Here is a 25,689-nt window from a genome sequence, read left to right on the forward strand (position 1 = left end):
GTTCCTTTGATTAGGTATATGACCTCAGGCAAACTCTTTAAACTCACCGTGCATAAGTCATCTTGTCATGTGTAAGTACCTTCTATGTTACCCAGCAGTATTCCAGGCACTTAACATGTACATCAGTCCATTTCTTTGTCTGCCAACTGAGAGACAGTCCCTGCCACACACGGTGTCTCATTAGGTTCTAAGAAATAATGTTTATCACAATGTTTTGCAAGTGATAAATGGAATAGGTGGTGATTTAAAGATCTGCATAGAAAAATACAGACTTATAGAGCATCTGCTGTGGTCTAAGATGTGTGATAAATGTACCTTAGTTGAAAGATATCTGTTAAAATGGGCAAAACCAAAGGGATATATTTCATGCTTGGTTAAGGAGAGTGGTGACAGGATGAGATGAAAACAAGCACTTGGCAGCCCCCGAGGCAGAGAGGATGTGGGCCACGGGCCTTGTTCCAGCCCCCATGTAACCTCTGCTCCCCGCTTTCCCAGGCATGCGCCAAGGCAATGACCACGGCTCGCAGTACCGCTCGGCCATCTATCCGACCTCCGCCGAGCACCTGGAGGCAGCCCTGAAGTCCACAGAGGACTACCAGAAGGTAGGGTCCCCTCTCGCTCCTGGGCACCCACCCTCGGCACCTGCCTGGCCGGGCCCCACCTGCAGAGGAGGAGCTGCGTCACTGCATCTGGCACTGTGTTCTGTTTGCATAGTTTTGGGTATTTCTGTCAGCCTCTTGGAAGAAGAGGAGGCCTCTCTACATCTCTGTTTTAAAATCAGCTCATGCAAATGCATGTGTAGCTTAACATACAGTCTCTCTCTCTCTCTCTCTCTGCCTCTCTCTTTGTGAATGTCTCTCTCTCTCTCTTCTGTGTTAGTTGGCTTGGGCGGCTGTGAGGAAGTGCCATGGAGCGGGCAGCCTCAGCAGGCACTCAGCACGGTGAGTTCCTCCTGAGGGCTGCGAGGGTGTCCCCAGGCCTCTCTCTGGAGCTTGTCAGTGGTCATCTTCTTCCTGTGTCCGCACGTCGTCTTCCCTCTGTGTGTCTCTCTCTGACCAACTTTCTCCGTGACAGCTCCAGTCACACTGGATTGCGGCCCAGTCTCATGACCACATTTTAACTTGATTATTTCTGTAAAGACTCTATCTCCAAATAAGGTCCCATTCCAAGGTACTGGGGGTTGAGACCCCAATATATCTTTCTGGGGGAACACGATTCAAACCAAAACACTCTCTCGTTTTGCTGGTGGCAGTACATTGAATTATAATAGAACTACTTCTTAGAAATATAGACACAGCATGAAATAATTATGTGCATTATGAACTTGTATTTTATTTTAAAAATCTCCAATATGAAGTTCAGATCTTTTAAAATAACTTAATTTGCTTTAATTTTTAGAACTTTGTGATGTTTAAATTTTAATCATTGTTATATTTTCTGATTTGGAATCCTATTTAACAATAGAGCCAGTAGCTATATAATACTGATCTGTTTTAGGATTGTGTGGGGTAAAAAGTCAGATATGCAACAGTTCCCGGGAATGTGTAGGTTCTCCAGCCCGTCCTCCATGGTGGCAGGGACAAGAGTATGTCCACTGAAGAAAGTAGCAGGATGTGTAACTCATGGTCAGTTCAACTCCAAAAAGCACAGAGGGCCAAAGGAGATGCCGATGGGGCCCCACTTATGTCTCAGCACACCCCTCCCACCCCTTCTCTACAAGGCTGGGGTGTCCATTTGGGTGATAATAGTAGCCAGTCTCTAGGATGGCCTTCAGTGTGGGCTGGATTGAGTGACACCTAATGAATGACAGACATGATGAGATGATAAATCTGAGAAGAGTTTATTGAAAGATTGTGGCTTTCATCTTGGGGGCCCCCTTTCCCTCCCTGCCTCTTAGGTCACCTTCCCTGGGTGCGGCCAGCTCCCGTGCTGTGAGGCAGCCCTCTATAAAGGCCCACATAGCAAGGGATGAAGGGCTCCAAGAGCCATGTGAGCAAGCTTGGAGGCCCCTCATCCCCAGTCAAGCCTTCAGATGAGAATGCACTCCATCTGACAATTTGACTGCAACCTCATGAGAGACCTCAAGCTGGAGGCACCTGACTAAGTTGTGCTGCAGAAATCATGTGATAATGTTTGTCATCTTAAACTGCTAAGTTTTGGAGTAATTTGAATATACATTGCATAATCATGTGATGATGTTTGTTGTTTTAAACTAAGTTTTGGAGTAATTTGAATATATAACACATAATAATGTGATAATGTTAGTTGTTTTAAGCTGCTAAGTTTTGGAGTAGTTTGAATATATTTACTCCATTGGATCTCAAAAGCTTTTACTGATAGATTATCCTTTCTCATATCCCTTTTGATCATAGTTTTCCTGATAATGGTGGGCTTACCTGGACATTTGGGGTGGTGGTTAAGCATGTGGCCTCTAGCCTCAAGTTGTCTCAATTCATATATTTGATGTGTAACTTATTATCAAGTGCCTGACCCTTGGAAAGCCATATATCTTATTTAACTCAAGCAAACCTATAAAGATGAAAGACCTTGTTTTTATCCCCATATTTTAGATGCCCCAAGTCATAAGGCTCAAGTAGTAGAGTGACTAGAATTCTCTCTGCAGGGAGATGAGCTGGGCAGCTGGGGCAGGGCTCCAGGCCAGAGGTGATGGGTGCTTTGCCTAGGATGGTCAACGCAGAGCGGAGTGAAGGGATACTTAGGAAATGGAGAATACATGAGGGGAAAGAATCCAGGGTGACTTACAGGTTTCCAGTTTGTGATGTTTTGTATGAAGGTATGGAGGAGCCCAGGCAGATTTGTGGGGAAGGGAGATTGAGTTTGGAGATGTGGAGTTTAAGGTACCTGTGGACATCCAGGTGGTTGTGAGGAGGAGACGTGGGCTGTTCCTGCTTTGCAAGGAGAGTTCTTGTGATTGGTTAATGCTGCTAAAGTGCACGTAGTAAACTATGTAAATCGTGTAAAATGTCAGATATGCAACAGTTCCCAGGAATGTGTAGGTTCTCCAGCCCGTCCTCCATGGTGGCAGGGACAGGAGTATGTCCACTGAAGAAAGTAGCAGGACGTGTAACTCATGGTCAGTTCAACTCCAAAAAGCACAGAGGGCCAAAGGAGATGCCGATGGGGCCCCATTTATGGCTCAGCACACCCCTCCCACCCCCTCTCTACAAGGCTGGGGTGTCTGTTTGGGTGTCTGTTCATTGTTTTAAATTGCTAAGTGTAGTCTCTTCTGTACTGTCTAGTATAACCACTAGCCACGTGTGCTATTGAGCACTTGAAATGTGGCTAATGCTACTGAGGAGATGAATGTTTTGTTTCATTTTATTTTAAATTAGTTGTATATTTAAATAGGCACATGTCGCTAGTGGCTGCCTGACTAGACTAGAAAGCACAGCAGTCTAGAAGGGGTGTTACGTGAATACTGCAGGGCACAGGGGGCATATCAGCCCGGCCCCCTGGCTGGGAGACTCAAGATTCCACATCTTCTACACCTGTGTTGGCTGAACTGCTAGAGCATCGCCATGGGGCACAGGCACCGTTCGCCGCCAGAGGTGCTGCTCCAGAAACTGCTCTCTCCTTTTCCTTTCTGAGATGCACGGCATGAGTGTCGAGTACTTTCCCTTCAGCCGGCCCTGGAAAGAGCTGAGCATGAAAGGCCACAGCTATAGGGACCCTAGGCTGAGCTCAGTCAAGTGCAGAGAGCTCTTTCCATTCCTGGCACAGCCGTTACCCCTGAAGCCCGGGTCAAGATTTATCCTTCTGTCCCCTTTGAGCACCAGGAATGACTGTCCTTTTTCCATCTTCTCAGATCTACACCATGAGGGATATAGTCATTTTTCTTTTCAGAAAAAAACAAAGTATCTCATTGTGTCAGCTGCTATGACAAAGGCTCAAGTGTAAAAACTTAGAGAGGCATGTGGTGCCACAGAGCAGGAGTAAGGGGCGGGGGGACTGGAAAAGAAAAGGAGGTACAACCAACACAAGTTGGCCCCTGCTGTCGGCGACAGGCTATTTGGGCCTTACGAAATGACAGTCATTCTAGGGAGAGAAGGGAAGCGTATGTCCACTGGATGCCATCCCCCATGGGATCGCTCTACACTTCTGGGTGGCATATGTGTGGGCTCAGGATACTGTGTCCCTGGGGCAGGAGGCCAGAGACACATGGCATGGGTGGGAGGCAAGACTCTGTAGGGTTGTGCCTGCATAACGCTTATCAGAGTCCACACCCAGCTGGGCACTGCAGCGCGGGCCAGAAATGAGAGAGGCGGGGCCCCGAGGAGCTGAGCTGGTACAGAGGGTCCTTCCCCATCCCACCCAGGCCAGGCCAGGCAGCTCGCTACAGTGTCTCAGGGATGCGTTGCCATGACTCAGTGACTTTCTGGCTTTTCTGTTCGAGCAGAAAAGAAAAACACAAGTTGAATTTTCAGCAGGCATCCTTCTACAAGCTTGTAACTATTTAATATATAGTTACATATAATGTATATTATTAGGTATATAGTACATATATGTAGCTATATAATAATGATCTTATGATGTAGAACAGCAACAGTACCAACTGAGTACTTATACACACTAACTACTGTTCTGAGCGCTTTATATAAATGAAGCCATTTATATATATATATATATATACCTATATTCATTTATACACATAGGCATATGGATATGTTTAGATATAGGTATTTATGTATCCCTCTGCATCTTTATGTAAAATTGTGTGAATTTATGTATCTCTTGTTTCTAGTTTTGAAACTTGTAATAATATACACACACACCCAAAAAAGAAATCAATGATTTGCAGTGCCTATAAGAGGTGATGTCATGATCTTTTACACATAAAGAAGTTGATCTGTGTGTCCACATTTACCTGAAAAATTGGTGTGTTTCCAATAGATCCCACAAAGTAGGGAGAGAGTCTGAGACACCAGTTGCCTTAACAGGCAAGTGAAGGGGAGGTGGGGGCTGAGGAGGTGACTCGTGGAATTGGCTTTCCAGTGTTGTCTATCCATGGTGACCTTGAAGAAACCTCTGAGACAACAGAGGCCTTTCATCTAGGGACAGTGGCTTTTTAACTATACTAGGATTAAGGTCTAGGACTCATAACCTCATCATGAGCATTTAGGTTTATTTCTAAGAGCAGCAGATTCTGCAGATGATTCATCCCGTACATTTAGTATATATACTGTTTTCCCCTTTAAGAGCTGGCCTTTCTGGCCCTGTCACTACATTGTGGGAATTCATCTTACTGGAGCCCTGGTGGGGCCCCTGTGCACCAACTATAGCATTGACTTAGGTCACTAATTCAATCGTCTTCACTAGTCCGCCCCCGGTGATCCCCTGGTAACCAGCTTTTTCAGCAACTTGTTCATATGTGAAGTTTAGAGTGACAGTGTTGCTTACCACGGAGCAGCCATTTGAACATAAAATTAGCTCATTTTATCACAGGGACCAATTGTTGGGCTAATTAGATGTGTCGTACTGCTGATGAGCCAGAAATCCAAAGTGATTTTCCATCTAAACTGTGGTTTTCTGCAAAGTTGGCTGGGTTGTAGATGCCAGGCTCACCAACAGACCTAGGAAAGGAAAAATGGCTGAAGAAGTTGACTAATTTCTAGGCAGATTAGAGCAGGCCAGAGAATTTTACAGAAGAGGATCAGACTAAAACTTAAATGTCTTTGGGTTCCCTTGCCCTTGAAAGGGCTGGATTCTGTTCACAGAAGTCAGCAGCTGCTTCACATCTTTGGTGAGTCAAAGACTGCACAAAATGTGGGGGTGTTCTTGCCTTTGGATAAAGACCTCAGAATCTTTTCTTAACTGAGTTGTCCTATTTTTTCCTGAGTTTCATGGTGAAATTATTTGCTTATGGTATTAAGTTGGGAGAGATAATCTGATGTATTATTCATTGCTTTTGGGTTATCAAATGTGGACAGTTTACCTCCCAAGTGAACCTGTCATGACAAACATTTTCTAATACTCTGAACTGAAAACTGCATCCTCTGGGAGGGGAAGGGATGTCCCCATACGATTCTTAATGCCCTGAAAATTTGTTCCCCATTTAGGAGTTAAATCTTTTGATCATTGATATATTATGTCTCTTAAAATTTGATAATTAATAAATGTACAGATTATTCTCCTGGCCACATGGTCTACCTCTGTCTTGACTCCTCAAAGCTTCATGAACAATAAGCGCAACATTTCCTCTGGATAACCTTTTCGGGTGAAAGCTGAATTACCCCCACTGTGGGTCAGATATAAAACAGTGTTTTAAAATCTGTCTCTGTTAGCCTGTCAGTCCGTTTGCTCATCCATCCATCCAGTCTTCAACATAATTATAATCTCTAACTATTTACCATATTTTATCTTAAATTCCAATGACCTAGAATCTGTCATCTATACTTTGTACAGTATCACTTAAAGAAAAATTTCTAAAATGAAAGATAAAACGTGGTATGCAGTGATTAGATTACAGCAAACAATTTTTTTTAGAATCGCTTCAGCTTTGATTATTTAAGTTTCTTCCCCAAATTTTGAATTAATTTTAGATTTTTGTTTGGCTTTGATTATTTAGTTTTCTTCCCAAAGCACTTAGATTGCAGCCAGATAATTGATATTCAGTGACTTCCCGTGCTCTCCAGTTAAGCCCTGCCAAACTGCTTAGTGTAACCTACAAGGTCCGACACGGTCATTTTGCCATTTTCCCGTAAGACATACGTAACTTCTAGTCAGAGTGCTGAATCATCATGGTACATGTAAAAATTAACATATAATTTTTGCTCAGAGCTCCAAACTGTTGAACAAAGCTTAAGAACTTCCAGAGATCTGGGGATACAGTCACTTGTGGAAAATTTTGTGGCTGTGCCATGAACATGGTGAAGAATGGCTTTATATTTCTTTATACTTCAAATTTAATTCCCGTATGGACTCACTGTTGCCACCAAATTGAGGGGTTCAAGGAATTACAGCTTTGTTTACTACATGTCATATACAAGGAGGAATTAACTCCTGCATTAACTAGAGTGTTCTGGACCCCAAGGCCCATCTTGCAGACTCTTTTTGACAAAGAAGTCACTAAATGTCGCAGTCACAAAACAGTATTTGGTAAGATTAAGCCAGCAGTTGGTACATGAAACCATCTTCCTTTCTCTAATTTGCCAAATCTCTGACTTTCTGTCCCTGTCTCCATTGTCTCTGGCTACCTTAACAAATGACCACATACTTAGTAGCTTAAAACAAGAAAAAAATTCATTCTCTCACAGTTTGTGAGGCCAGAAGTTCAAAATCAGTTTCACGGGATCAAAATCAAGGTTTCAGCTCCCTCCAGACACTCTAGGAGAGAAACCCTTCCCAGACTCTTCTAGCTTCTAGTGGCTGCTGACGTTCCTTGGCACGTGGCCACATCACCCCGGCCTCCGCCTGGGCTGCGCTGTTGGCTCTTCTGTGTGTCTGACCTACCTCAGCCTCTCTTATGAGAAGGACACGTGAGATTTGGGATCCACCAGATCATCCGGAATAACGTCCCTATTGCAAGATCCTTAATCACATCTCCAAAGTCTAGGCCATACAAAGTAATGGTCACATGTTCCAAGGATTAAGGCACTGACATTTGGGGACACAATTACCAAACCTGCCAGTCCCCAGCCTAGTTTCCAACCTAGCAGTATTACACATACAGTCTTAAACGAGAGACTGAGACCAAGAGCTCTTCTTTCCTGGGCTGCTCAGGAGAGGTAGGCCATGCTCGTCCAGCGATGCCCATCTGCCTTCCGCTGGGTCCCAGGGCCACACACACCACACACTGAGCTCCCCAGAGAGGGTGGGACTGGATTGCCTCTCTCAGGGTCCTTGTCCAGTTTTGAAGGGAGATGGAAATTTGCATAAGTTTATCCCCTTTCAAACATCTCCACCTCCATAAAGAACCCAGCTTCACCCCTGTCCTACTGACCAAAATAAAATAGCATACCAAAGATAACAATAGAAAAAAATCCAGAGAGCTAGATTTTGGAGAGAATGGTAGGAGAAAATTGTGTGTGTGTGTGTGTGTGTAAATAATCAAAATAATATTTGAAGGGTTGGCAAGAATGTTCTAATACTCTCTTAGTCACTTACAGTCTGAGTCCTGACTTCTCTGGTCTTCATTTTTAAATTACGTATGAATAGCAAAATTTCCTCATCGTATGTAATAAGAATTAAATGAGATTTTATATATGTGTAAAATACTCCTTGTTATGGACTGAATATTTATACACACACACTAACATGCATACATACATGAGCATGTAGTAGTTACTCCATATGTATTAGTTGAATCTTACTTCAGTTTTCCAGTTTAGAAAGTAGGTTTAATTAAGCCAACCCAGTTGAGAGAAATTAAATATACTCAATCAATGGCCTGTTATGCTGTAGTCATCACTATAAAACTGGACCTGGTAATTCCCTATCAGAGCGTCAGATCCTTTGTGTTTCCTTGTAAGCATCTATAGGTCAAAAATTTGAAAATGTCTCCTTCCCCATCTTTCCCCCACCTCCCTCAGTATATTAATACATTAATTACCTTATCAAATATTAATAATGTACTGATTAGTTGCCAGATTCTCATTACAGTTATTTCAAACAGAGGTAGCTGAACAAGGATCTCATGAAATTTGTTGTAATAAACTGCTACACATAATCACAAAAGCCCCCGTGTCCTCAAGGTTCTTTCCCATAGGCCCTTTCCTAGGAACTGTTCTGGCATTGAGTGAGCTCTCTGGGAGCTCCTGGCATCCTAGTTTACCCCAAGGCCTGGTACTGTGCGTGGCCCCAGCAGGTTGTCAGCAACTATTTGTTGACCTGAACTGAAAAGCTGTAGCTGAGTAAAGACGCCTACTATTACCCCCATGCGCACTGACTGTGTGTCTCCCCCATCCCCCCACCCCCACATTCATATGTTGAAACCCTGCCCTCAGGGGATGCTGGGCCTTTGGGAGGGAATTAGGGTTGGAGGAGGTCCTGAGGGTGGAGCCCTCGCGCAGGGGTTGTGTCCTTATGAGAAGAGACAGCAGACAGCTCTGTCTCCACAGGCACACAGGGAGGTGGTGGCCATCCATGAGTCAGAGGGGAGGCCTCACGGGAAACTGGCCCTTTGGCACCTTGATCTGGGACTTCCGGCCTCCAGAGCTGTGAGAAGTAAATCCCTGTTGTTTAAGCCCCCCTCCCATCTGTGGGGCCTTGTTACATGAGCCTGCGCAGACGAAGACGCCATGCAGGGGTGGGGAGAACCCTGGCTCTGGATGAGAACACCTGGCAGAGGCCCTGCCTGCTGTGACTGACTGTGACCTCGGACAAGTCGTTACACCTCTGGTTTCTGGCTTATAAAGTGGAGAGAATGAGAACAACAAAACTTTTTATAAATCGTAGGTTCTCAGCGCTTAGTCCCATGTTACGGAGTGAACCTCGCCCCCCAACCCAGAGAGGCAGCTCAGGATCAGTTCTACCCTCCTTGGGAAGAAATGGAAGGCTTCATTCACATTCCCGAGACGGCCCAGGAGCAGTTGAGAGAGTCAGAGTCATTTGACCCTGAATCCCACATGCTCCTCTCGCAGGCCGTGTGGAGGCATTTGGTAACGCGTCAAACACTTTCCGAGAGCCAGGGTGTCGCCAGGTGCTGCCTGAGACAAAGCTGTCTGCAGTGGCTTCTTCCTGCTTTTGCAGAGGCCCTCAAATGCCAACCGTTGGGAGAACAGAGGATGAGGGTTTTTCTTTCCCGTCACCGGTGGAGAAAACGTCAGGGTGATTTCTGTCTATTTGTTCACAGGGAACGGGTAGATGGCAAACTAGAAGTATCCCTTTCAGCCTATTGTATTCTTCATGCTTGATGTTAACAGCAGCAAAAGCCCCTGCTTTTGTCAATACCAAAAATCATTTATTTGCATGGAAGGACCCTGAATAGATGTGGGTAAATGTCAGTTGATGTTTTATGATTTGGAGATTAGCTGGTTCTTCTTTCTCTTTCTTTTTTTAACTTGTGCTATTGTTTAAAGTATGGAGTTACGATTTTTAAATCTCCATAGAAAGGCCCTGAATAATTCATTCACTTACCTTAGTCCGAGAGGAAAATCCCCCTTTGCATGCCCAGTGGTAGAGATGAATCCCTCCCACCTGTCCCGTAGGTTTGCGGCTGTCCTGACAGATACTGCTAGGAACTTGTCATAAGAATGTGTGAAGTAAGTGTTTCTGGGAGGCAGGCACCCGTATCTCTATGCATGCAGCCATATAGATAGCTAAGTCTTTAGCCTTAATGGTTTAGTCGCATCTGGGCAATTATTTTCATTTCCACTTATCACTGTGGGTTAGGCTCCCTGTGTATGAGTACAGATTGCCCTTTCTTGCACTGTTTTTAGAAATATCTGCATTACCTTTGGGCATTTGTTCACTAATAGGGGTGGAGAGAGGAAAAGCTTGTAATAATGGGCTTTACATATTGTTAAACTGTGCTTCCACTTTCCCATCCAAATGAAAAATCTGGTTTGTGTTACTGACCTCTGGTGGCCGTTGTCCGTTGCTGCAGGGCAGGGAAGTGCGTCCCCTGGGTGGAGCTGGGCCTGCAGTGGCAGCTTCCAGGAGCGCTGCACACGTGGGGCATTGCTGACCAGCGGTTTTTTACTCACGGTCACTGGTTTTCGTTCAAGTGCATTGCAGACACTCTAGGGTTCTCCTTACTGGCCAGAATAATGATAGCAAAAAGCCTTCTTGGGAGGACCAAGGAGACATTTTCATCTCAGTAGAGGTATATATACAAAGTAACCCTGACCATGGTAGGGTGACATTTGAGTGAATTCAGATTCTCCATGGGACACACTCCTACTCATCTTTCAAGGACAGCATGGGAAAATGCAGTGTCTCTCAATGTGTCACATAGGTACCCCTTACTGTACACAAGATGACTTTAGGGTGTATCCTGATCAACTTTATAAATTTTAATACTTACATGTTTGCTTTAATATGTATTAAAGTCCAGTGAGTATTTGAAGCCCATAATCTCATGATGCTTTTGCCTAGTTGAAGGCTGGGGCCAGGAGATGGTGCCTGTGCACACAGCTGCATTCTGTGCAACAGTGTGTCACTTCTGCTCATTGGCTGAAGGAGCACAAACCCCCATGGAAGTTGGTAGATGACTTGGGGTAAGAGTGGCTCTAGTTCTTGCTTGGGGTATGACCTGCCTGTAACCTCTCTATGCCTGAGTTTACTGAGTTGTTGAGCAGGATAATAATGGCTACTTCTTAGGGTAGTATAAGCATTATATGATACAGTGCATATGTCAAGTGTCTGTCACAGAAAAGGTGCCCTCATTTATTTCCCCGCACCACAGGACGCTTCTCCGGGCCTGCCTTCCTCCACGTTTGCATGGAGCTTGACAGGGAGTGGCATCTTCCCTTGCTCTTTTGCTTCGTTTGCAACACTCCATGTAGCACTTTGCACAAAGCAGGCACTCACTCTATGAATGTTTGTTGAGAGAATAAAGCACAAGGGCAAAATAATTCTGAGCAACATTTCCCCATCGTCTGACACATTCAGTGCATTTCATCTATGAGATGAAGACCGGATGTATAGTTTGTCCCTCCTGCCTGCCTGATTGATGCGCTCTGATAACGGGAACAGGATTAGGTTCTTGCTCGTTGGCTGCAGGCCGGGAGGAAAAAAGGCCTGCCCTGTCTAGTGCCTGCCTGCCGTTAATTTCACCTCTTATCTTTCCAACTAATATATAGGTTTCTCATGAGCATGCGCAGCACCCACGCTCTACTTGTTAATTTCAGGGGCAGGTAAGCGAAAGGCGGTGCAAACATCTTAGAGTATTTAATCTGATCTATTTTAGAGACAACAGAAGAGCCTTTGTTGTTCAAGCCGGTAAATTTATAAGCCTTTCCCTGCTTCCGTCCATATAAAAAGGCCTTAGGAAGGGTAAGATCAGAGCAACTGCCCGGAGAGGAGGTGTGGGACAGGTTCCAGGGGCAGCGAGAGTGAGACAGGGTCCGTCTGCCTGCAGAGGCGGCCTTCCACATTCCCCTGGGTTTTGTCCCAGCTCCATGCGGTTCTAAGTTTCTTCGGTTCACCTCAACAGTTTCCCAGCCTGTTCCTCAATGGCGGCAGAATGCCTGCTTGCATTTCTCTGCAGCGGAGGCGATGTTCATTTAAGGCTTCACGACCTCAGAGCTTTCCTGTTCCCCACGAAGGCCCGAGAGCTGCGAGCACCTCAGTAGCGGGGACGAAAGGACATTTGTGTTTGTGCATGTGTGTTTAGAACTTAAAGGACAGGGGAAAGAAAGGAAATAGATGTTGCAGCTCTGCACTTACTTCAAAAAATGCCTTACTCCCTCTGCTGGGACCATTTAACTCCAAATGCATCCCCCCCGCCCCACTCCGCACGCTCCCCGCCCCCAGCACATTCATCTTGGCTCATGTGACATCTGTGCTGGGCACCGCAGAGCCGTCTTCTCGTTGCCATGGCAGCCGGTGGGGAGAGCCCGCCCATTGGCTGCGAGCAGCGAGGAGGAGGAAGGGCCGGCGTGTCAGGGGTCGCCTGCCTAGGGCCCGCCTGCCACTGTTCTCGGGCAGCTGCGGGCTCCGCCGGGTTGCCGGGGCCCGCAGGGGCCGCCCGCCGCAGCTGTGTACACCGCCCGGCAGACCGGGGCCCGAGGTCAGTGTCATTAGTTTCTCCCTGCAGGCTGAGGTGTGTGAAGGACAAAGGCAGAGCCCGGGAAGAGGAGTGGGTCGCCTTTTCCTTCACCTTGAACTCCTCCGAGCTCCCTTTGCTTCTGTGGTGTTTGCATCTGAAATGCGGTGGAATGACCCTTCCCACTCCCGGCCGCCCCCCATCGTAAGAGGGCCTGCGCCCAGATTAGCTGTCCACACAGAGGCCACTCTCAGAGCCCGTTTACCTTGGCCACTACCCTAAATGACCATTATAAAAACACAGAAATCTGTACGTGAACCGGATTGTTTTTCACATCGGTTTCCGCTTGTTGGAGCCGCCTCTGCATGCACGAGGTGCTTGGAACCACTGTTCTGTCCCCATAACTGGGGGTTGCTCGAAGCCTTACCCACGGCCAAGTGAGCCAGTGCCCCCACTGCCCCTCGCACCTGGCCGGTCAGACAGGTACAGAAAAGTGCAGCCGTGACAGCCTTGCCGGCGGAGCCCCGGCCGCCTCCCTTGGGCTGCCTTCTCCAGGCCGGTCTGAGGTCCCCACCCATGTGTGATGGGGCGCCTGTGCACCAGCCACACCCAGGGCCTTATTCTCCAGGGCCGGGGCTCTCGTTGGGGTTTGGCTCTGGCTGGTGACCTTGCCCCCTCCCCGGCTGACACTGACAGACGCTGTCAGCACAGCTGAGGGTGGAGAAGGGCCTTGGACACTGTCTCATCGGCTGCTGCCTGTGAGCGTATATGGGGTCGTTCCTCCAAATCCCTGCTTCATGGGAGACCGAGGCTGCTAAATTTTCCAAGTCCCACAGCTTGTAGATGGGTGAGCCTGGGATGCACCCTCTGGTTTGCTGCTGCCAAACTCCATGCCTACTCTTTCCATCCTGTCAAATGGCCACCCTAGATTACTGGTCATTGAATGCCCCACAGATTTATACAGGGGAAGGTGGGCTATGAGGAAATCACTCTTCACGTTTCTACTCATGCCTGATCCTGCCTATTTTACAGCTAATAGGAACATGTCATTAGGGTTTAATTCGTCAAGATCAGGACCTAATGGCCTGAGGAATTTTTGTCGTTCCTTCTGCTTGGGGTTCTGGTCTGACAGACAGCACCTTGTATAATGCACTTTCACTGAGCCGAAGGCTCCTGGCTAAGGACAAGTGTGGGATCTGTACCAGAGCCAGTGAGTTAAATTTAAAAATTATTGTCCCCACTACTTTCCTTTCTCAGACTTATTTTGGTCACTTATTTATTTTGGGGGTGGTTTGGGCATTATCAAAATAGAAACATACCACAGAATCGTGACAGGGAAGGTCTGCATTATTAATGTTTACCTCTCTTACCTTTGCCCAATTCCTTTTGGCCTGAGTCTAGAAGTTTGTCCTAAGTTAGGTCTTTTTGTATGAATATAAGAGAGCAATTGCCTGTGCAACTTGACACTACCAGGAGTGACAGAGGTGTCAAAGCATTCAAAAGAATGTACTTTAGTGGCAACATGAATGCTAGAATATTTCATATCTCAACCAAAAAATGCTTCTATTAAAACCCATATGATGAAGTTACCATTAAGTAATATTTTGCCCCACAAGATAGGATCAGATCTGTAGAGTGAAGATCCAGGGAGATATTGATTTAAGAAACCTACGAGCAACTGTTCTTCCACCCTTACTTTCCATTTTCCCTCCGAGTTCATTTCTAATCCTCCAATTATTGTCCTTGATCAGTATTTATGAGACCATAAGACAAATGTAGTGAGGAATAGATTTTAACAGTTTTTTCCAGAGACAAAATTAAACAGGTAAAGGCCAAAGAAATTCCTAATGTCCATTTAACACCTGGAAAAGAAATTAGTCTATATTCCCAGAATTGGAAGAAATGTCCACGGTCTATGATCATGATTCACTAGAGATGCACTGGGATAAGACCATTAGCCATCACTACTCCTGCTGTCTATTGTGCATCAAAAAAATAGCAAGGTTTCCTTTTTCCCCATCTTCTTGTCTGCAGTTACAGATTCATCTACCTGGAAAAAGTCCTTTAAGTTATTTAGTTCAACCTTGTTTAGCCACAGTGATGTGGATTAGTGGTTGTATAAAATGATCCTTGATTTCCGCACTAATTCTCAGATTGTATAACATAATGTAGTGGGGAGAGACTATATATACTGGGGTTAGAGTTTGACGTTTTCTCAGCAAAGGTTTATCAGGCACATATTGTAGCAGGAGACTAATGATAACACTTATTTTTGGTCTGAACTACAAACTTCATACCTTATCCTCTTACCATGTGCTATAGAGCATCAGGTCCTTTACTGGACAGTAAACACAATGTGCAAAATCCTTCCAATATAGATCTAATGTTGCTTTTATTTAGACATTCTCCTTTCCTTCAGGAAAGCACCAGACCCTTGGGCCACAAGGATTATTTTACAAGTGTAGAAACACGTTTACCGATACAAAGACTTTATTACAAAATGGCAAGATCTAGTAGAAAGAAAAATAATTGCAGGAGATTTCAAGGATATCTCTGTTTGTGCCAAAGACACTTAGTTGAATGAAATACTAATACACTATTTTTACACATATTCACACAAAGGGTGTTTGTGGTTTCAGGAATCCACAGAGTTTAACACCCAAGCCCTTGTGATAGGAAAATGTTATTGAAGCATTGTTAATATGCATCAAAATGCCCTTGTTTCTGCTAAATCAGTTTGTACAGTGGTCCTAAAAAAAGGCACACATTCTTTGTTATGGCAGCGGGACTTTGTGTTCTAATGCAAGAGTAGTGAGACTTCAATGCAGAGAGGAAAATTTGGTAATTCAGGAAGCCAGGAGTTAGAAATGCTGATAAGAGACAAGAGAGATGAGCTGAAGGGATATTCAAAGAGCAGCAGAAGAGAAAATTGTCCTTAGGAAGAAGAAAAAGGCAAATACATGTGAGGGAAGGTCCAGCAAGACACAGAAAATGAGAGCCACTGTCTGCAGGTTGTGTGTGGAAAAGCAGCCCAGGCCTGGATAATGGAATTCTGGCCAGCAGTGAAAGGTGGTCCAGGATAATTGTGTTCTGCTAGAAAGAAAGACTAAATATTTTAGGACTGTGAAAACACCGGGAGAAGTCACACAGACAAAAATGTCTGAGAAGGCTTGTCTCTGTACTGAAAGTCTCTGACACCATTTGGTGGGTTTCTGTGGTGCTTCAACCATTTGTACAACTTTGTAAAAATAATTTCCTGATCTGCAACACCGAGCTAGTAATCCTTGCTCTGCTTGCTCATTTTGTGGGATTTGGGGGTCTAGAGAGATTATAAATGTGAAGAGGATTGAGATCTAGAAAATGCTCCACAGAGGTAAGGCATTAGCTGAATTGGGGTTAACAGGGTGGGGTGGGGGTGGGCAAAAAATAGCCCGGTTCCCAGTCTTTGCCAACTGCATTTTCTAACTGATGAAAGAGCTGTCATTTTATTCTTTTCTGTTTTTCATTCCCTGGGGTTATTACCTTGTTCTTATGAAGTGAGGTGACCTGATTGCAGAGATAAAGTTGAGAGTGGCTTATATATGAAAATTTAGTTTATCTCCTCTGAGGCACCAGTTGCCAAAATGGACCATAGCTTCAGCATGAAAACAGTACCCATCGACATCCTCTGAAGGGCCACAGTTCAGTTGGAGTTTGTATAATTGTCCCATCACCGCCCCTCTCCTCCAGGGCGGAGGCAGGCTCTTTCCCCTGAGTTTCCTGGCAAAATACCTTCTCTTGAGGAGGCAACCTACCTTTTAAATCAGAGTTGAATTTGTGTCATGAATGTCATAATTTATGATTCCGGTCCTATATCGGCCACTCTTGGCTTTATTTAGAAGTTGACACATATAACAAAGATAAATTCAGCACCTCCCCTACTGCTGGCAGTCGGGGGTCTTTTCCTCTGCAAAGCAAAAGGGGCTTTTCCCTGCAGGGTGTGCGACAATCTAAGAGAGGAAGCACAGGCCCTCTTGTGGCTGGCCTGTCCCACCTGGGCCTCTGCTCGCCCTCTCTTCAGATGGATGTCAGCGGCAGTGGCGCTGGCTGTGTTCCCAGGGGGACAGCAACTGTCAGCACGGCCATTGCCTGTCCTGTGTGGCATGAGAATATGAGCGGCTGTTAATGCTGTCACAGCCTGGGGAAGAGACAGCAAAGCAATATGTGGCTGCCAGAGACCAAGCTGCCCCTTCCCAGTGGAGCTGTGCACAATTCTCAGGTCTACTGAGCGAACTCCAAGGTGTCCAGCTTTCTCCAGGTCAATACCACGCTAGGTTGTCGAACTTGATTTTGCCGATATAAAATCCTTTATGTCCCACTTCTGTTTACGGTGGAGAACATCTGTAAGCCATCATATTGGGAATTATTAAAACTAAATCTACAGAGTTGTAAGGATTATATGTGATCACATTTAAGTTTTACTCAAAAGTATTTCCCAAGTGCCTGTGTATCTCGGAGTGGGGACACTGTGGAAACCCACACTCAGAGTCAAAATCTAACAACTTGCGTGCATGACTGCTTACAGCTTGGAAGATGGTTCTGCATTGGCTTCTCTACGAGCTTAGTCTCCACTTGGCTTCCAGTAAAGAATAATGCTCATGGGGTAATAAAAATACTATTTCTTTGAGAGAAAAAAAAAAGGGGCCTGAAAAGGCCAACCTGTGGGGCTGGTGTGGAAAGCCTTTCACGTGTGAAATGTTTTACCCAACTGATTATGCGGCTATTTAAAAAAGTTGACTCTTTGCAGTGGAGCCCCACCCAGACCTACTGGACGAGAACCTTCAGGGTTGGGGCCAGGAAGTGTGAACATTTGAGAATTCCCCGAAAGATCTGGACGCAGCTAGGTGTGGGCACATCCGGGTGGTGGCCGAGTCCCGTCTGAGGCGTCCTTCCTCAGCCTTTGCCCTCAGTCTTGGGTGTTCAGGCTTGGAGAACTGATTGAACCACACAGCTTTAGTTTTCTAATCTCCAAATGGATCTAATCATACGCGCCTCAGATTACTGTGCAGAATAAATGAGATAATATGTACCTCCTAGTTTGCAGGAGGGCTTCATCAAAATTAGTCATCTGCCCTCATCTTCGTGCTCTTCCCGTCCCTGCGTGTCCTGCTCACTTTATACTGAACTCTTCTGTCGCATCAGCAAGGGGTGCCCAGAGGCAAACGACTTGCTCAAGGGATTTCAGCATTGAACACTCAGCTGTTGAGGACGATGGCGTGGGTCACAGCAGTTGCCAGCGGAGGTGCAGTTGTAACCCAGTTTCCACCAGTATGCTTCCTCCTCTGACAAACACGATGCCCTCTGAGTATGAGCTCTCAACTCATGGTTCAGCATCATGGGGAAGAGTTAGTCCCCAGGGTCCTCATCAAACAGCCCTCTCTCCTCCTCCTGTGCTGTGAGTCAGCTGGCTCTGCTCAGCTCAAGGAATTAAAAACGGGTTGTTAGTAATCAGCTGTGCAAAAGCAAAATGCTCCTTCTGTTCTTAAGTTCCCCAGTGTTTTGAGATTTCAGGCTACTTTGTTTCCATTGGCCTTACAGGCATGACATTGAGCAGTGGTTCTCAGAGGTTTTGGCCTCTGGCCCTCTGAGACTCCTAGAGATTATTGAGGACCCCAGTGGACATTTGTTTTGGAGGCTTATAGCTATTTACCAGATTAGAAATTAAAGCTGAGAATTTTAAAACACAAACACACATTCCATTAGTCATCAGAGTGATGATGTCATCACACTTCATGTAGCTTCTGGAAAATTCCACCTGTACTCATGTGAGAATGAGAGTAGAGGAAGGAAATTTATCTTAATTTTATTATGAAGATAGTGTTGATCTTGGCGACCCTCAGAGGCCCCTGAGCCGCCTTGAACTGTTGATCTTGAGTACACATTGGTCTGTCTCACAGAGAAGCAGAGAAACCAAAGTAGAGATCTTCAGATCACTCACCAATACAGCTGGAAAAGGACCTTGGCGAAGGCCTCAGAGCCCAACTGCCAAAGTGAGTCTCTAAGCAGAGCTTCTACTGCTGGGCTCGCCCCACATCTCAGTTTAGTGGCTCAGGGCATAGGCGCAAGGGAAAGATAGCTGGGTCCCAATCCCAGCTATGCCACTGTGTGACCTTGGGCAAGTTTCTTAACTTCTCTGACCTCAGTGTTCTCATATATAAAACACAGCTAATAAAAATATCTACCGTACAGGCTTGCTGGGAAAATTAAAGGCAATAATGTATGGAAAGGGACTGGCATCTTGCATAAAGCATCCAATAAATATTAGCCATAATTACACTCTGATAGAACCCCCGACTTCTTAATCACTTTTATAAGTCCTCTTTTAGCTTCAAAACAACTAACTCTCAGAGGTGTACATTTATAATATTATAGCAGTCACCACTCCTGGGAATTACTACCAGCTTTTCCTCATCTCCTGGTCTTAACTGTTCCTCTCTCTGACAACATTCAGGCGGCCTCAGCAACTGAGCAAAGCAAGGGGATTCCAGGCTTCATTGGTGAATGCTGTGTTTATCTGCCTTCCCAACAGGCTGAAGGCAGAGCTAAAATCGGATATAATTAGTTTACATGTCAGACCCAACAATCCATGCTGTACGTCACGCAAGCGTGATCAGTGTTTTCAAGGTGGTATGAAATCTCATAATGAGCCAACGAATAGTATTATTACAGTTGAATAAACTGAAGCATGATTTATGATGATTAAAATTTGTTCATAGCATATGTTTTCCATTTCCTTTTTTTTTCCCTCCCAAAGTGGAATGTGTGCTTCTGTAGCACCATCCATTTGTAAATTGCATTCCCAAACCAATTTTTAATTGGTTCATGGGAGAGCTTAGTGATGGTAGGTGACCATTTCTCTTTGACAAACAAAAATGTAACACCTTGTTCCTTGTATGTTGGGGGGGATGAGGGGGGTGTCCTGGTGGCCCTCAAATACAAGCCACTAAATTTCTGCTGCAAAAATTTTAATATTGTTTTTAAAAAGTATATGTGATTCTGAAGCTTTGAGTAGCAAACAGCAATAAAAACAGGGATTTTAAAATCATGTCCAATAAGTAACTAGTTTTTTATATCCAGCTATAAGAGGTAATCCACAATCCATGGTCCTGCTGTTGCAGACCCTCTTCAGATGTATGTGAAAGTCAATAATGAATGAATAAGTTAATTCACTCTCAGTCTTGCTGATTGGGCGACACCTCTTGTTGCTCGGTTGGTCTCCAAAGGCCTTTGAAGATAGGTGCTCTGTAGTCCCAAATGAGAGTGGCATGCCTAGAACTGGCAAGTATTCATTATCTCTAAACCATAGGATTGGCACTTCCTCCTCTGGCTAAGGAAGCAGCATGTATCTCCTAAAAGATAATGACTTTGGAGTGAGAAGACCTGGGTTCTCATTTTTGTCCCTTGTACCAACAGCTGTGTGACTGAGGCAAGTACCTTTGTCTCTCTGGTCATTCTCCACCTCCAACTGTACAAAGATGTCCCAGAAACTATCGCCTCTAATGTTGGTCTAGAAAGTGCTGGCTGGTTCTCTCCACTCTCAGCCACGCAGAGCCAGCCATTCCCAATGGCCTTGAAGGGAGGAATCTATTGCATAAAATGAGAATCAGAAGTCATTAAGCAGCTAAATGAGCTACCCACAGTGATCGAGGATAGCTTAGTTCACCAAGAGATTCTCCATTCCTGTGTGGGGTGGTGGACTTCAAAGACCTCCAGTCCACTCCTGGGCCTGTGAAGGACTACCATGGACAAATTTCTTTTTCCTTAGAGTATCGCTTACCTGTTACTGCATAACAAACCATCCCGAAACTTAGTGGTTTCAAACCAAAATGATTTTCTATTTCTCACACGGTGGGTTGGCTAGATCATTCCATTGATTTTGGCTGGGCTCATTCATGTGCCTACATTTAGTTGGGGGGCACCTGGAGGCTGGGCTCAGTTGGGGCAGCTGGGATGTCTGGACCTCTTTCTCTTCACATGGTCTTCCCTCCTCAGGGAGGTTAACCCAGGTTGGGTGGCCTCACAAAGTGGAGGCAGCATGCTGAGCCCCGGTGTTTGTGGTGATCAAGCCTCAGCTTGCTCTGCTGATGTTCCATTGGCTAAACCAAGTCACGAGTTCAAGCCCAAAGTTGATGTGGGAGGGGACTGCATCAGTGCGGATGTCAGCAGGCGTGAGCCATTGAGGCCATTACGGTGACAGTCCGCCCCCCCTAGCGGTAGTCTTCTGGTCGTTACTATGAGAATAGGTTAAGAAGGATGCATAAAGGGTCAGCCTAAGAGTCAAGATAGTTTTGTGAGTATGTGTGTGTTCACAAGTTCTGTTTTCTTCAGGAGTAAAGGGACAGTCTTGGACCAAGTGATTAAATGAATAAATACACACACTCCCTTTAATATCTCCCATGCAATGTGGAAATCAAATGTACTTGGAAGTATCTTGAGAGTGGCAAAGAGCTTTACAAGCATAATTTATTATCATAAATAATATTTATAAAGAATTCTGACAAATATATTTTAAAACGTGATAAGCTTGTAAGCATATCTATTAAAATATAGCAAAATTAAAAGCACCTTATTTGGGGTTCCAGTTCTCTTCTGGTGGTTTAAGTTCACTGTGAAGGAATTTGGCAAATCAAGGTGTGTTTACATGAAGTTAAACATAATAGGAGGGGACTAAAATGTCAAATCCACCATTTGGTTGCAGCCGTCATTCCAAATGGAAGCATTTTAGCTGATTTGAGTTTCTGTGTACTCTGTTTGACAACCTACTCGATACACAGTCACGTTTCAGCCCTCCTCTCCTGTCTGCCTCCTGCCCTGTTTATTTGCTCCGTTCATGTGTTGTATTTGTGTTTATGTGTGTGGTTAGGACAGCTCAAGTGCCACTTCTTGCTCAGTGCTCCGAATCTGCAGAGTCGCTGTAGGGTACCAGGGCATCCGTGGACCCCTTACTTCTCTGATGGGCAGAGACTGAATGACTCTGGGTGCCTTGGTAAATGTAGTCTCGTCCCCCTCCATTCCTTTGTGCATTCTCTGAAAACTAATCCTGAAAAAATGGACTAAGGATTCAGAATCAACTCCCATCTCTGCACTGATGACTTTACTCTCAGCATAAACTTAATAGTCCTTCTCCTGGCTTAAGGGTTATTCCTAATATGGCTGCTGATCCCTTCTTTCCAGACCTCAAACTCCCTTCCTGATTCTGCTGACCCTTCACACCAACATATATTCACTGCTCTCCAGCCCTGCTCAGTCACATGCTGTTGTGGAAATAAAGGAAGACCACCAAATGTGCATGGGCCGTGGCCATTCAGAATGGTTTACAACAAGGGGGTCGGCCACCATCACTTGCGTTTGGCAGAGACTCCAAGGAGAGTGGGAGTGGAAAAGCTTCATAACAGGAAAACGGGGAAGGTAAAGCTGTGCCCTGATTGAAGGCTGTTGACCTGGGGAAGTTGCATGTGGTTTACTAGAAGCCGGATCCTGTGTGACTGATTAGAGAGGAATACTTGGCTTTGCCTGGTTGGTCCTAAGTTGGAAATGGGGGCAAAACTAGGGACATTGTCCATTCTTAATCAAGTCCTGGCTGTTTGGGGCTAGTTGCTATAGGGTTATATTGCGTGGCTTCCTGGGCTGGTTACTGTAGATAGTAGGTTGACTTTCGGGGCTGGCTGCTCCAGGTTGCGGATCCTAGTTCCCTTTTCATAGATGGTCTGGCTGGTGTCCATCATCTGCATGTTCAGGCTCTCACTGATCCCCCAGCTGAAGATGTGAATGGCGTCCCTTGTTCTCTTTCCTCACACACCCCTTTTCCTGGCCTAAGTGCCCTCAAGTGTGTTTTTGTAGCACCTGCATTTTTATTGGAACTCTCAGCCCCTTTTATTATAATCGGCAGTGGCTTGTTTTAGGGCTGAGCTTCTGTCCCGTTTGTCATTGTGTCTCCAGTCCCTGGTGCAGTGTCTGGTACCCAATCAGCTAAGAGTAAAAGGAAATGGTAATTAAACACTTGACTGCTGATATCAAATACAGCCTCATTTATCTCCTGCTTTCTACCTTTTAGTCCACTTTTCCCACTGCTTTATGGATATTTTCAGCTGGATACCCTACTTGCATCTCAAAATCACATGTCTACACCCAAACTTTTGGTCTTTCTCCCAAGCCAATTCCTCCTTGGGTGGCCTCCATTTTTAAAGTCCCACCATTCTCCCAAACATTTTTCCTTGTCCCCTACAGCTACTTAGTAGGTCTCCTTCATCTTTATTGGTTCCACTTCTGTCCATTCCTGTCTGGCTTGGGCTGTTACCTTGACCTCCGACCTGGTCACTGGGTCCTAGCTGCACCCTCTCTAACCTATCAAGCCCCTTGTCCCAGAGTTCCACTTTAGTTGTGCTTTTCTCTTCATAGCCTGACATTCAGAGCTCTGTGCAATATGATCTTAAACTATTATATCCACTATCATGCTCACTGCTCCTGGATGCACACCCGACTTTCTGACCAAATTGTTCTAATGATCATTTCTCAAACACGCCTTTCCCTTTCCTCTTCTCTGCTGCCTTTACCACCACTCCAGCCTAAATGAACAACTAAATGTGTCCACGTATCATTCCGCCGGCAGTGATAACTGACTGCCCTGATTGCAGCTACCGAGCAGGTAACTTCTCGCACTTACTGGACTGAGCTCATTGAGACACCCACCCTAGCTGGTCCTTGCTCTGTAAATAGAGTAAGCCCAAAATAAATATTTGTTGAATGATGCAGCTGGTCTGTATATCTAGAGTAACCCTCACATAAAAGGGGCTTATGTTTAGATTGATTTGGGATAGATTACTTCAGACCTGCCATAGAGAGTTTGCTTATAAATATGGGGTCATATAGACAGAGAATCAGAATAGTTGTGTGTCTAAACTATCAGCATTTATGTAAGCTTTCCTCTTGTAGTGCTAGTAAATTGCTTTGTGTTGAGTAAGTAAGTTTGAGTAAGTCCCACCCCACCAGATATTTCTTTTTTTGAGGTCTATACCAACACCGTGGCCAACTGCCTATCTCCCGGCTTACATCTAGAGAGAAATGGCTGCTCTTTAGTCGGAGTTCACTTCATACTACCAAGGCATCTAACATATTGATTTCCTTACTCATTAACACTTGGCTGTTTGTTATATGTCGTGCTGGAAAGAGGGACAGGTTGGCAGAATTTGGGACAAGCAGGTAGCTGGGATCTGAGACGTATTAGGGGAGGGAAAACTTACCAAGAAGAGGCATGCATAACAAATCCCAGAGGCCAGCATGGTGGGAAAGAAGGAAATAGTGGCTCCATAGCTTATACTATCTAAAAAAATACCAACTTGGTATTTTGGTTCTTGGGTTTCTGCATCTGATACAGAGAATGTCAGTGCCATGTAGAATGCAAACCTAAGAAAACTGAATTTAAAAAAATGCCTACAAAATCTGGATAATCATATGCAATACATCAATTCATCTTAAAACATGATTAGATAATGCAAATTATGCATGATAATTGTAAATTAAAACAATTACAAATAAAGCAGAATACATGTATTGTTTAAATTGCTGAATATTTATATTTAGAAATCACTTTGGTAGCATCAACATTTGCACTGCCAGCAGATTCACCTTTGCTGTCATGAGCTGCAGGGCAGCCATTTCAAATGGTTCTAATAACCTGCCCAATATGTGCTTTTGATACAGCGAAATATTTCTCTGATCTGCTGTGCTTTCCCCCATTCTCCTTGCTTTCATCATACTATGCCTTTATACATACTATCCCCTCTGCCTAAAATATCTTTTATCCCTTCTTCATTTTTTTAATTCTTCAAGATTTAATTAAAAACCCAGCTCTTCTGTGACACCACCCCTAACTCCCTTTTGCCTTGCTTTCTCCTCTGCAGCCATGAAAAGCCATGAAATCTGCACATTTGCACCCATGACCTTGGTAAGGTACCTGAGCACGTCTCTCTAATTCCTCGAAGATAAGGAGGCCTTACCCTTGTTGCATTTGTAAACTCCCTCCACACCATGCCTAGCACAGGGCCTGACTTACTGGAAGTCAGTATATTTATTGAATGACATTGGACTACTACAGGTTTGGGACTCTAACCGATCATTTCTTAGAGAACTGCTGTGTCCCCATTGCTGCTCATTTGGCCTCCTAACCCCACCACCCTTTATGTCTGTGACAGGTTGCTCCTAAGTTCTCCACATGAGGCCTGTACATGCTCAAATGTTAGCACATGTAGCCCCCTGGTCTTTGTCCATTCAGGCAGCCATGACTAAGTACCAGAGACTTGGTGGCTTACATACAACAGAGACTTATTTCTCACATTTCTGGAAGCTGGAAGTCCGAGATGAGGGTGCCAGCATGTTGGGTTCAGACTTCGTGCTCTGTCCTCTCGTGGCAGAAGGGCCAGAGGTTCTGTCAATCTCTTTTATAAAAGCACAAATGACATTTATGAGGGTTCTACCCTCAAGACTTAATCATCTCCCAAACCTAACCTTGGGGGTTAGTTTCTGTCATATGAACGGGGTGGTGGGGGCACAGAGACTCAGACCGCAGTACCTCTCATCTTTCAGGTATGAATCCCCAGACAAGTAAAGGGACTAAATGAAGGTGACACATTCCTTTCAAGCTGCCATTCAAGCTTTTGACTTTGTTAAACAGGCCTCTGTAGGGAAGAATTGCTGGGACTCTAAGAGTCAGAAGACCTGGGCTTTCATTTTAGACTTTATGTTAGCTAGCTATATAATTGGGGCAGTTCCCCTCTTTTCTTAAAAAATTGTTAGTCACAAACGAGTGACTTGTGGGTGGAATTTGGTCTGTAGTCTTCTGTTTTTCAGGCTTGAATTTGAATGCCTTTCAAAAAGGCATCTACTTTGCAGTTAGCTGTAGTCTCCATCCTTCCCCGTCTGTCCGAGACCAGCACTGTCCCGTAGAAATAAAATGCATATCACAAATCTGAGTATGAAATTTAAAA

General features: G+C 45.0%; 1 protein-coding gene across 17 annotated transcripts in view; it reads left to right on the forward strand.

Annotated features, from left to right (window-relative positions):
• MSRA (methionine sulfoxide reductase A) overlaps positions 1–25,689 on the forward strand; it is a 357,530-nt gene that overhangs the window by 261,089 nt on the left and 70,752 nt on the right. For 11 of the 17 annotated variants that reach the window (XM_073232766.1, XM_036998852.2, XM_036998851.2 and 8 more), the window contains 2 exons: positions 496–602; positions 21,881–22,114. In XM_073232766.1, the coding sequence (XP_073088867.1) occupies positions 496–602; positions 21,881–22,114 (341 nt within the window). Of the gene's footprint in view, positions 1–495; positions 603–879; positions 942–21,880; positions 22,115–24,606; positions 24,628–25,689 lie in introns of those variants that run through there. The other 6 variants (XM_073232765.1, XM_036998857.2, XM_017661343.3 and 3 more) reach the window with 3 other exon arrangements.

This window comes from Manis javanica, chromosome 3 (assembly GCF_040802235.1).
Source record: "Manis javanica isolate MJ-LG chromosome 3, MJ_LKY, whole genome shotgun sequence".
NCBI lineage: Eukaryota > Metazoa > Chordata > Mammalia > Pholidota > Manidae > Manis > Manis javanica.